We start from the raw sequence: 12,490 nt of genomic DNA on the forward strand, positions 1-12,490 counted from the left end.
ATTGTTCTATTTTAGTCATGAACTGTAAAATACATAGTTTCTATGGATCCTTCCTTATAAATGTAGTCTACCAGAATAGTTAATACAATGCTTTGCTTATGGGGAAAAGGGAGGAAGAAGGAAGGAAATGTCCCCCTTACCCTTGAACTTCTGCTAATTCAACTATAGTTTGGGGTAATGGTGTGCAATACACTAAACACTTTTTCACCAGAGAAATTTAGGAAAGTGATGAATGAAAGAAGTGGGCTGACCTTTCTTTTACTGTCATGATTTACAAACTCAAAGTTATTGCTCACTGCCACCACTCCAACTACAGCTTTTTGAAGTTTTTTTTCTTAAACATTGCCCTCCTGCAACCTAAAGCAGGATCCAAATCAAAAAATGGACAGCATTGTAAACATATGAATTGGATTATATAGATGACAAGGGGGAAAGATTCAACAAATGCCTAATGCAAGTATTCAGGTAGAAAACAAAAGCACATCTAATATTAGTGCAATTGTCAAGATAATTTCATTCTGGAACACTATATATGTCTTGAGAAGAACTACAGTGGTTTGCCAGAGGAGTTTCTTATCAACATACTGTATTTCGTGCAAATAGTATTGCGGTTTCTCTATCAGTCCCACGCAACGCACCTGCTCTTTCAGAAATGGATTTTGTAAAATTCAGTTAATGGCCTCAATGTAGTGAATTTTAACTGCCTAAGAGAAATGAAGTTTAAAAAAAAATTATTATCTGCTGCCTGAACATGTTCTCACATATAAGAAAGTAATAACAACCATAGGTGGAATGGAAATTAATTCAATAGACTCTCAACCTGCTGAAACTGTCAGCAAAGTGGAAAACAAAAGAAACTCACATTTAGAAATTTGGAAATTATTCTAAAAGAGCAACACAGGTCATTCAGAAATATTATGAGTCAGTAAGACACCTGTAAGAATATTGGCACCAGCAACCCCATTCCAAGGAATCATGAACCAGATTTAGCAGACAACACAGAATTCATCTCGGTACCAAACCCCAGATACTTCTAGAAATTAAATACAAATCTGTAGAGAGTGCACACTGCAGAAAGTTTGCAAAGAAAACCCCATCACACTTCCTGAATCATCAGCAGACCAACTAAACACATAAGAAATGTCAGAAGAATCCAGAAGGTACCAGCAAAATTCAAGGACATCCTTGATGCTGCAGCCCCCTCAAACATGGCCCATTCACTTTCTGGAGTTACCAAACTACTTGAAGATAATTTTTCCCTTATTTAGCTACAGTTAAATCTTTTTCATAGTCTTATACTTCCAGGAAAAACTTAGCATAAAAAGAATAGAACAGCAATGCATTTAAAAGGAGAATGGAAATATGTTACTGGGCTCAAAGGTCTAATTTATTAATGCATTTAGACCTTGATCTGCCAGAACAATTAATAAGCAATGTATCCTCTTAAACAGATATGGAAAATCTGTAGACCTGAGCTGGCTCTGACTTACTTTCATACTAAATATGGCTACATGGTACTTTCCACATTCATTATGGGCATATAATACCATGAGGCCCATTACAAATCTTGGAGTAGCTTACTCAACACATAAAGGGTCTGTTGTCACATACAGTGAGTCTCCAGCCATCAAAAGAAACAAGAGTGAACAGTACTGCTATCCACTCATTTAGCCAAGTCCATATTACCTGGCAACACAGCTGGAATCTCTAGATTTCCTTTATTACTATAATATACCTAAGTATTGTTCTGCTAGCTTTTTCTGTTTTGAAGAAGTAGAATACACATATTTTCCAGCTTTCCAAGTAAGAAAAGATCCACAGGTCGATCAAATATTGACCCAAAATACTGATTTAAACACACACACATAAAATCATTTTCTCCCTTCAAATGTCACATAGGTGATTGATTCAGTCAGGATGTCTGTGAGCAAATCTCTCCAAACAGCATTTACATATGCAAATGTTGACTCACTGTATTCTGTAACCCACAAAACTGCTGACTATCAAAGATGTTCCCGTGAGTGATTCGGTATCCTATATGCAAAAACTGTAGGTTGTAACAAAAGGCACTACTTATTGTGTATGTCAAAAGACCCACTCTAATCTTAGTGTTCATGGGTTTATAACTAAAGTCAAGCACATGGGGTTTTTTTGCTGGCTAGGGACACATTTTGCACTGTGTCACCTGGTTTCTCCTTTGCACCTTCAGTAAACTGAAACAGGGAAATACAGGATCTTCTGGAAGCTCTATTGTACTGAGCTGTGCCTAAAGAGTAAGAAAGTTGGCATGCATTTAGGTACACAAGGTCCTTCTTCTTCAATAACATGCAATGTTCCATAGTTCAAATACCTGTTTCTGCGAAAGAAGTTGTTCACTGAGAACAATTGTATTAACAATACCCTATTTTCAGAAATATTTAAAGTGTGAGGAATATAAACTTAGACCCATTGTCACAAGGTGCTCTCTCTGTCCTTGAGCTTTTCACACAATGGCACGGGAAAGTGCTTCCAGTAGAACCAGGTGCCCTCTGGATCGACCTCTAACGTTTCCTATTCAGAAACCCTTCCACAACAAAGCGTATGCTTTCCAAACCACTGTCAAACTGCAGCATGCTAACATTACTTATAGCACCATTTCTACCCCACCACTTCTCTTTTCCCTCCTCTGTAGAGATGATCATCTATGTTGCTACTCCAGTTATGCCATTCTTTTTTATTCATTTTGAGTTATGCTCATCAGCTCACATGCCAACGTTTAACAATACTTAGTCATATTTGTTTGTTTCTTGAATGTATGAATAAATAATTTTAGGAAAGCACCTATATGGATGGATGTAGTCAAAGCCAAATTCACGTGAAGCCTATGCTCCAAGCCTTGAGCCTATGCTCCAGTCAAATGCAAGCTAACTCTGATGGAGAAGCTGTCTCAGTGGAGCACTGCGCTAAAGCTAACAAGTCCTGCTACTAATCACACGCTTAGCCTTTTTCTGTTTCTACATTTACCTCATAGAGGAAACACTGTCAAAAAGAAATGGTACTGAATTGTGAAACAGAAGACTTAATTCTATCTCTGTTTTGCTACTGACTGTGAACAAGCCAGGCTACTGATTCCCATCACATCATTTGTCTGCCTTATTCATTTACACTGTAAGCTCTGCAAGTCAGGGAATATCTCTTACAAACTGTTTGCAAAGAGCGTCTCCACAGAAGGGGATTCTGAGTTCTCCAAGAAAGGGCAAGCCTGTACTAATATAATATTGCTTCTATTATGAGGAGTAAATTTCAAATTGTTTGCATTGAGCAAAACTGTGTATCACATATTTTGCTTCCAGAAGGCTTGTTAACTAATTTTGCTGTTCTTGGAGGCAAGGCCAATGTTGTAAGCAGTCATCTCCCATTACAACACTTTAATGTTCCTGATACGCAGCTACCTCCTGTTTATTCCCGTGGTGACTCTGTTATAGTTTTGTTCTTCTTTCGCCTTTATGATTGCCACAAGAAGATCTTACCACTGTTCTCATATACTCATGACAGCCTTCTGAAAGAATTCCTATTTGGGCTAATATATTAATTAATTACTTCTATTCATTCCAAAGTGAACTGTAATCAGCAGGGGGCTCTTCATCATTTTTCAGAATACTTAGCACCCTTAAAGTAACACCATTTGCTGTGCTTTTAGGAAGCAGCTTATTGCTCTAATTCCTTCTTATGAGATACAAATTTGCAGGTCTCATTCTTCATCCAGTTATTACCAATCTTTCCTTACCATGACTCTAATTTCACTACTTGCCCCTTAGTCACTAGCTAAAATACTGATCTCCCCTGTACACAGTTGAATCAGTTTCTAATCTTCCTCTCTTTTTTCAAGGACAAAACACTTATCTGAGGTACCAAATTAAATGTCTCCACATATATTTCACTTCTATCCTTCCTACAATTTTTTTACTGTTGTTATTGATATCAAATTACTTATTTAAGATCTCAACTTGGCACTTTCTTTCTTATAATAATTTCTCTTTAATGTTTGTTCATTCCAGCTTCATTTCTTTTTTTTACAGGTTTCAGCTACCACAAAAGATTTTTCCTTCTCTCCAAACTGGAAAACAAACACAGCTTTCACACTCTCAGTTAAGTTTTGTATCAGCTGCCTGAGATCCTAAAGTAGCTGTCACGCCAAATCTAGTTGCTCTGTGAGCTGTGAAACTAATGAAGTTTCCTATCCTGGAGTATTTCCTATACCCCTGCCCTATACTCCTGCAATTATCAAAGCTCTTCCCATATCCTCTATAATCTAATTATCTGTAATACTATCAGTTCTCCTTCCTGACCTCCACATTCTCCCACAGTATCTTGGGCAAATAAGTTCAAAAGTAATTTACAAAACATTGAAGGACAAAATGGTCTTACTAGAAATTGTATGTTACCATAAAATGAAATAACTTAAAAGTATCAGCTGAGTATATAACTATGTTGTATTTTTCTTACTCTGCATGCAAACCCATAGGTCTAGACAACAAAAGCTAGTTAATTTGCTCATATATGATGTTAACTCTGAAATTACAGATGCAACATAAATGCCAGAAGTTAGTATTTCACTAGCACTCAAGTTTTACTAGCACTCAGCTTCTTATGCAAAAAGCCCCAAACAGCCTACCTTAGAAACTCAAACACCTCAAACCCTCAACTGTTCTTCTTGTGCTGACAATAAATAAATACACATACACAAATATATGACAGTAAAAACTGCAAACACAGAATCAGAGTAAAATGCACTTAATTAAATATCAAGAATAAAAATGTAGTTGATACACTGCTGATGATATTGATCATTACAATATTTAAGACACTTAAATACAGAAGTATGGATCATACGGTCTGAAACAGCTTTTGATCTTCCTACCTGCTTTAGAAGCTGAAAGTCAAAGCAGTGAGTCTAGGTCCAGTTTACTAAATAATAAAATGTCTTGACTACACATGGTAATTCTGACATTTCAATGAAATTAATTAAGTCATCAGCAGGCCTGTGTATTTGGAAAGCAATTTTTAATTTACCCTGGCAACAGATTGTATGTTGTAGCCAACAACAAACTTGGTTGCAAGTGTAAAACTGGGCTCAAAATCTGCATTTCATGCTGACATAAAATGGCAATAACACCAATATCTACAGCTTCCCAGGAAATGCTAAGTGGTTCAGAAGCTTCTGACAGAACCACACAGACACCCAGATCTAGCAACTGGCAACTGACAAGTTCTACAATTCAAACTTTTTTTGTTCTTACATTTTCATATATGATGTTTACACATATAAGTAAATGAAGCACATTGTCATTTATGCCATGAATATATGCATCAACGCTATCCACAGGTGATGCACTGGAGACTGACAACAATTCACATTTCTATACCTTCCTTTGTGTGCTGAAACTCCCTCAAACCCTTTGCAAAGCAATAAATATCATACCCAAGGAGAAATAGTGATGGGTCATCAATACAGTAGTGACTTTCTGTACCCAGGCTTAGCAGCCATTCTAAGTACAGCAATACTTCTGAAATATGAGTGCCAATTAATCTGAAATAGTTCTGCCTGTGAGGGATCTTTTATATAATCACCTGCACTACTACAGATTGCACCTGCAGTTCTTTGATACCACTGCAGAAGGACAGCAATTTCATCCAAATCGGTATTTGCACTCTGTTGAAAGGCCAGTAGGTTTCCCCAAGTTACCCAAATGTCTTACATGTGTGAACTTACGCTAAGGCCTGGCTATCTGAGTGAACTGCCAAATCCACATAGAGGATAAACAAAAATATTTATAAAGCAACTGCAGCAGCACTGGTAACAATAGCAAAGACAACAAGGAAGACAAAGTGAACCTATCTTTTCATGCTTACTACTGCTTACCACAGGTGAGCACTCCTCCGCATTTATTGAAGAGAACAGTTAGCTCGCCTCCAGGAGCTGAAATTCAGATACCTACTTATAGCTGCTCTTCCATGCTCCCTGCTCCTCTCTTAGCTTCAGACGTTTATGAGTTCAGTGGTTTGGAGTACACTTCTGTGGGCTTTCTGATCTGGAACCATCCCTCCAGCAGTGCATTCACCTGCGCAGACATACCACCGCACAGGAGCAGCAGCAGCCCTGTAGCTATCCTCCAGGGGTCACAATTGGGTTACAAATTCTAACAAATGTGATGACTGTGCAGCCTGATTTAGAGCAATTTATGCACATCCTTCTTCATTAAGATTCAAATGGAATAAGTAAGATAGAAATTGAACAGATATAGAAATTGTGCACGGCTTGGTTCTGCAGTCAGTAAACATTTATTCACTAGGCACAGCTCTCGTGTGCGCTCCCTCTCTCCTATTCTCTCTCTTCCCCTATCCTTCCTGCTTGCTGTTTTAATGCATAATTAAGAAGGTCAGAATTAATGAAGCAGTGTGGAGTAAAGTTCAAGGAATCCCCAGGCACTATTTATTCTATTAGATCTCAGGCATGAACATCAGATTGGCAGCATTAGAGGCAGAGGCAGTGTAGCTGGCAGCAGTCCAGAAGCGAAGCTACCAAGGGAGACTTACCTGCAGTGTCAAGTCATTGCTGAGCTCCCTCCCTGCAAAAATCACCCGCAGCTGGTCAGATGGAACTCCCTGTCGCTGGGCAACCGCCTCCTTCAGCTGGAGGATGCTGGTGTCCGGACCAACCTCCACTGGGAAGCCATGGCTGGAGTTGAACCTGACGAACACTGAACAAGAGCAAAACACCTTTTAAAGTGAGCATTTCTCGTGCAGTGTTTCTACTAGAGTGACTATGAGAGGCTTACTCTTCAATTTCAGGGAGCATGTACTATTTTCAGGGAAGAGCTATTAATACTGCAGTGTACTATTTTGAAAGCCAGCACAGAATAGTGACCAATAAATAAAAACCATGTGTTTCCCCTTAGCAGTGTTAGAAATTACAGAGAACAGTCAGAATCAAAAGAGACTGAGCCAGGCAGCTGAGTAGTTGCTAACTGGCATAACAGATTTTCAGTTCAGTCCTAACCTTAGCAGGCACGGGGCACACTTGCTTTCTGTGTGCTTTTCCTGACTGCATATAACAAATAAATGCAGGAAACCAAGGTATGCTTTAGAATCAAAATATATTAAATAATATAAGGGAAAACAATGCCTTGTCACACAGTAAAGCACAGTCATATAAACTGGTTTCCAACAGATATAATTCTACAGAAGATAATGATGGAGACAAAAATCACACGCTAGCAGAAATGTTTGGGAGTGTTGTATTAGAGCATGGTCTTTTTAGAGTTCACTAAAATATCTGCAGAACATAACTCCTGCCAGCATCTACCTTCAGCACAGAAAATCACTACTGCACCAGTCATATAATTTTTAGAGCTGCAGCAACTGGTTTATACATCCAGAGAAGTCTGGCAAACAAACTCATAAGCTTCCTGCCATTCAGCTGGCAGAGCTGTTTTTCACAAGGAGTCTGAATGCACTCATTGAGCCCGTGGTCAGAGGACTACAAGAACTATGAAGCAGGAAAAAAACTCATTACATCCATATCAGTCACGGAGATTGTATGAACAGTAGACATGGCCCCAGTGGACCGCTTTGACCAACAGCTCCACAGGCAGGAAGCAAAGGAATTAGCAAAACCTAATATAAAACAAAAAATCATATCAATTAGATCATGGGTACCTGTCACCTAAGCTGCTTGGGTATTGATTGTAACAACTAGTCTTCTTAAAGATTTATTTCCCATTCCCACTGCAAAGTTTTAGCTGAAGATGTTATTCCTTTGCATTTCTAATGACTGACAAAAGCATAAGCTCAAAAGTATTTATATAGTTTAAAGAAATAACTATTTTTAAAACTGAAAATTGGATTTTTATGATTTTTCAAACACATAGTCTACCTGACCACTTCAAAGTTGTCAGATACTTTAAGAGCACTTGAATATGGCTGAGAACGCTGCCATTGTTTTGCTGAGCAATGAATGTTGTAAATATTTGCAATTTCACACCTCCAATTCATATTTGGCTAATCTTTAAGGGAGAAGGTGATATATCAACAAAATTTAACACCACATTGTAAGTTTTGCACTTGAAAGTACTCTCTTAAAGTACTACAGTGCAGGGTAAGATTGCATAATGCTATGTCAGGCAGGGTACAGTACATATACCCTGCAGTGTGTTACACAGTCTCCTATAGTACATCTTCCTACTGGTTTTGATTTCTATTTAAAGGTGTTCTGAAAGTAACTAAACTGTGCAAGCTATATATTCAGACTCTTCTGAAAAAACAGAGAAATTTGAATTTTATTTTGATCGTGGTTTGGAGAGTAAAGGAGGATTTATATGACAAAAAAGTAGTTCCAGCTAATGGCAACTGAACATTTCCCATCTTTCCAGGAACACTCATAATGCTCAACTGTCAATAACATCATCTGGGCCAGTAGCAAAATATATAGCTAAATCAATGGGGAATATACTTTTTTAATATGCTAAGCTCTGACTATCTGACTAGGTGCATATATATATATTTATATACATTTATATAGATATGCTCACATACACACATAAAATGCATACATTTGAACGTCCAAAGACTTCTTCCTAATTAATAAATAATCCTCTTTATCTTTAGTCTTATGAAAGCCAGTGCTATTCGTTTTGGAAATGAAAAAAAGTTAGCAAGTGCATTGACTCTGCAAATCAAATGTGCTGGTAAGAGAAAAATGCTTGATAAAAGAAGAATAAACAAGTGTAATTTAAATTATTGATAAATCGGTACTCATTTTTAAAGACAGTATAAATCCAACACACTTTCTGCAAGCATAATGTATATTCATCATCAACAATCTCCACGCCTTCCCTCAAATAAGTGTATTGTTATTCACTTCCAACAGGTATACTCTCCTCCTCCCAACACTTACCAGGAAGTGGAAGTTTCAGTCTCAAAATTGTAACCACAAGCAAACATGGGAAACAGGTGTGTGAGTGCAACACTTTTCACTCTACAGCAAAGATTGCAACTACTCCCTTACAAGCCTAAAAACTAACTCAGAAGAATAATTAGAATGCCAAACTTTACTTGCTGGAAAGTTCTAATCCACAAATATTTTGCCCTTAAACACATTTATTCTATTATAAAGTCAGCAATTCACCAACTCTTAATGTAAAAGAAGAGAAGAGACCTTTTCTACTTGCACAGAGCATAAAAAGATTAAATACACAACTTTAGTCTGTGGAATAAAACCAGATTTCATGAATATAATATTTCAAGATGTCTTTTCAGGAAAAAGAAACATTATTTTCTTCTTGACATTTCACCTTAATAATTAAATAATCACTATCAAATTGATACTCTTAACAGCACATGTTATTCAAGAGATCACAGGTGAAGTTATGCAGACATTCAAGATCTCTTCCAAAGACTACATACTTAGAAAAGACGTAGAATTTAAAGTTTGTCTACTGGAAGTTAAACAAATATTGGCTTAACAGAAGATTAGAGAATTTATCTGAGGCCTAAACTGCTGATGGAAATCCAAAAGAAATAAATCAAGTTATGAAAATTAAGAAGTAGCCAAACTGAGCTGAAGAAAGGAGGCTCCATTAGGATCAGCTCTCCCACTCCCACATCTGTAAGAGGTGACAGACAGTAAAACCTGTCTGATAAAAGGAAACTTTGTGAGATTTGACTGTCATGTCAAAAGATAATCTCTGTAAATATCACAAGGATCTGGCTCCCACAGGGATCAAAAGGTACCTAGGTGCTTTTGTAAATCTCTCTTGGTATCTATCTGAATCTACATACCTTTAAAAATCTCACTTTTAAGTCCACACATTTTAAACACAGTACTGAATGGAGGAAAATGGTATAATTGAAAGAGCGAATAAAAAAGTATATAAATATTTCACTAGGCCTTTCTGATATCTAAGGTGTACATCTTCATGCAATAATTTCAATTTTACATTTAACAAATTGGATAGTATTAATCTCTTGTTTGGAAGGATCAGCAAGTACTACATAAAAGAATAGATGTACTTAAGTAACTTTTACATATTTCCAGAGGAATTTCCCATATTTCTTATGAAAATACCCACTTTTTTAAGCATTTACCTAAACTGTAAGAAATTTTTTGGTCTGGCATAATGACTCAAGTGATGGAAATTGGCTTCTTCAAAGCCTGCAGGCTTAATTCTTTGGCATGCCACTGCTGCAAGCACGGCAGAAGGCAAGTTCTCAGTTCTGGGTGTGAAGGCAGGAATCGCATTTGTACTGAGCAACACATTTCCCCCTAGAAACTGATACTACAAAATCAGAACACACAGAGTTGCAGGGTACATGAAATGCATTCAGGTGCAAAGAAGACGTAAGAGACTGTACATACAGAAATGACGGTCTAGCATGCAGCAGTAGGTTAAAGCTGGCTAATCAGAATGTAACAAGTCTTCACAGACAGAGGCTAGCAATTTAAGGAAATAGAAGTGAGATGCAACCCTCCACCTCTGCCTGCTGCCCCAATTTGACCAGAGAGTGGAGGCATACACAGAAGTAAATACTGAGTGGAATTAAAATCCTGGTTCCCAGTTGTGGGAAGTTTCACTATTATGACATTGCTTTTCATCTCAAATATAGAAAAAAATTCAACGTATTGACTTCTTATGTTCTTTTTGTTGAACAAGAAGTACCATGTAAGCGTTAAAATATTTTCATTCTGCAGCACTTGATGAAAATAAATACTTCTTTATCCTTCCAGTCCTGTTGACTGGACTCCTCTGTTTGGATATTCTCTCTCACAATGAAGTACCAACACAAATCCCAGAAAGAAGCAAGTGCTGTGGTCATGAGGAAACACTGGTGTATCATGATAGAGGCAGCCCAGCATTTATTTTGATTCAGTTCTGGAGGAACTCAACTTCTTGGCTTTTAGCTGATTTGTATTCAAGTGACTGTAATAAAATTAATAAGTTATCACCTCTGAATTGACTTGTATTAATAAATTCACTTACAATGAGCCATTTCATTCATATGAATACAATACAGAAATGCACCAGTTCCCAAATAAAGTATTGCTATCCTGAACATTTTGTGTTTTGCAAACAGTATGATACATCATTGCATCCACTACCAAAACGGAATAAGCAGCACAATTCAATCACTTAGGATACAACACAATGAATAACTTTTCCCCATGAAGTAATACAAGAATTGTTAATGAAGGGAATATAAGTGAAGAAGATTGTGACCAAAATCTTAGGTAGTTTAAGACAGTACTGCTCCTGGCCACCTGTCCATCCCATATGCTGGAGGTTGCTACACATATAACTGGGATACTGAAGGAAACGTGTACCCATATCTCAGCTGTGCCTGTTTGCAATTCAGCATGTTAGTACAAACTCAGTTGGAAATTTAAGCAAATGCAGATACATACTGGTTAAACTCAGACACAAGTACATGGTGCAGGTGTGTAGGGGACCTGCAGGATTTCAAGCAAAGGCTGCAATAAAGCTGGTGGGCAGGCACCCCTGCCAGGATCTCAACAGGCCATTTCTCAAGAGCCCTGGGGTTCAGCAGCCTTTCTTCTTCAGCAAGTCATACCAAAAGTGCCAAAGCTTTAACCTCCATTTTCATCAGTCCGACAGGTTTTCCAGTTCTAAGCCAAGAAGATAAATATGGCATGCTGTAGAAGCTTAGGCCCTGCTTCTGAACAAATTGTGAAGGCACAGTCCTGATGTATAGAACCAAAACAACTGAACTGTGCCAAGAATGAAAAAGAAGTTGTGCATGTTTTTTTACATTGCTACATGCAAACCACGAATTTCCTTTTTATTTTTGACATAAAATAGTCAAATCTTTTCCTTCCTAAAGTAGTGAATCACACAATCCTGCTTTGCTGCATACCAATAACCTACAATATATGATCTGTGGCAAAAGAATGCACATATTTAAACTTTAAAATCTTATTGCTGAGCAATTATACTGTGTCCGTGATAACTACAGCAGCTTCAAGTACTCTTTATTCCCTATTCTTTTATGGACAAAAAGAATATAGCCAAAGTTTAACCCAAGGATAGTGTGAAATATGTGAAACTTTTCTAATTTTTAAAAGCCCCTTCCCTACTGAGGTCAGATGACAAGACTTTTGAAATGTATTTTCCTAAGACTGGGAAAAAAAAGTCTTGTGACAGTATCTGTCTGTGGTGATCAGTTCCTCTTTGGCTTAGCACGTGACTTGAGAACACAGTTCTTCCTAGCTCAAAAACCTACATCTAGACTATTTCACACTAGAAAATAGTATCCCTTCCTTTTCAGTATTAAATTTTTCTCATAAATTGTGATTAATAACTTATCCACTACAACTAACTAGATTAGTGCAGATTAAAACCAGGAAAACGCACAGAAGGGATAACTAAAGGAAGAGAAGGTAGAAACTGAGATAATATAAAACCCTCACCACCTGCTAGAGTACTGTGGAAATGTT

General features: G+C 37.4%; 1 protein-coding gene across 1 annotated transcript in view; it reads right to left on the reverse strand.

Annotated features, from left to right (window-relative positions):
• Nucleotides 1-12,490, reverse strand: part of PRKN (parkin RBR E3 ubiquitin protein ligase) — a 787,949-nt gene that overhangs the window by 613,259 nt on the left and 162,200 nt on the right. The window contains exon 2 of the mRNA XM_049801652.1: nucleotides 6,577-6,740. Within this exon, the coding sequence (XP_049657609.1) occupies nucleotides 6,577-6,740 (164 nt within the window). The remainder of the gene's footprint in view (nucleotides 1-6,576; nucleotides 6,741-12,490) is intronic.

The sequence above is a fragment of the Accipiter gentilis genome, chromosome 5, assembly GCF_929443795.1.
Source record: "Accipiter gentilis chromosome 5, bAccGen1.1, whole genome shotgun sequence".
Lineage (NCBI taxonomy): Eukaryota > Metazoa > Chordata > Aves > Accipitriformes > Accipitridae > Astur > Astur gentilis.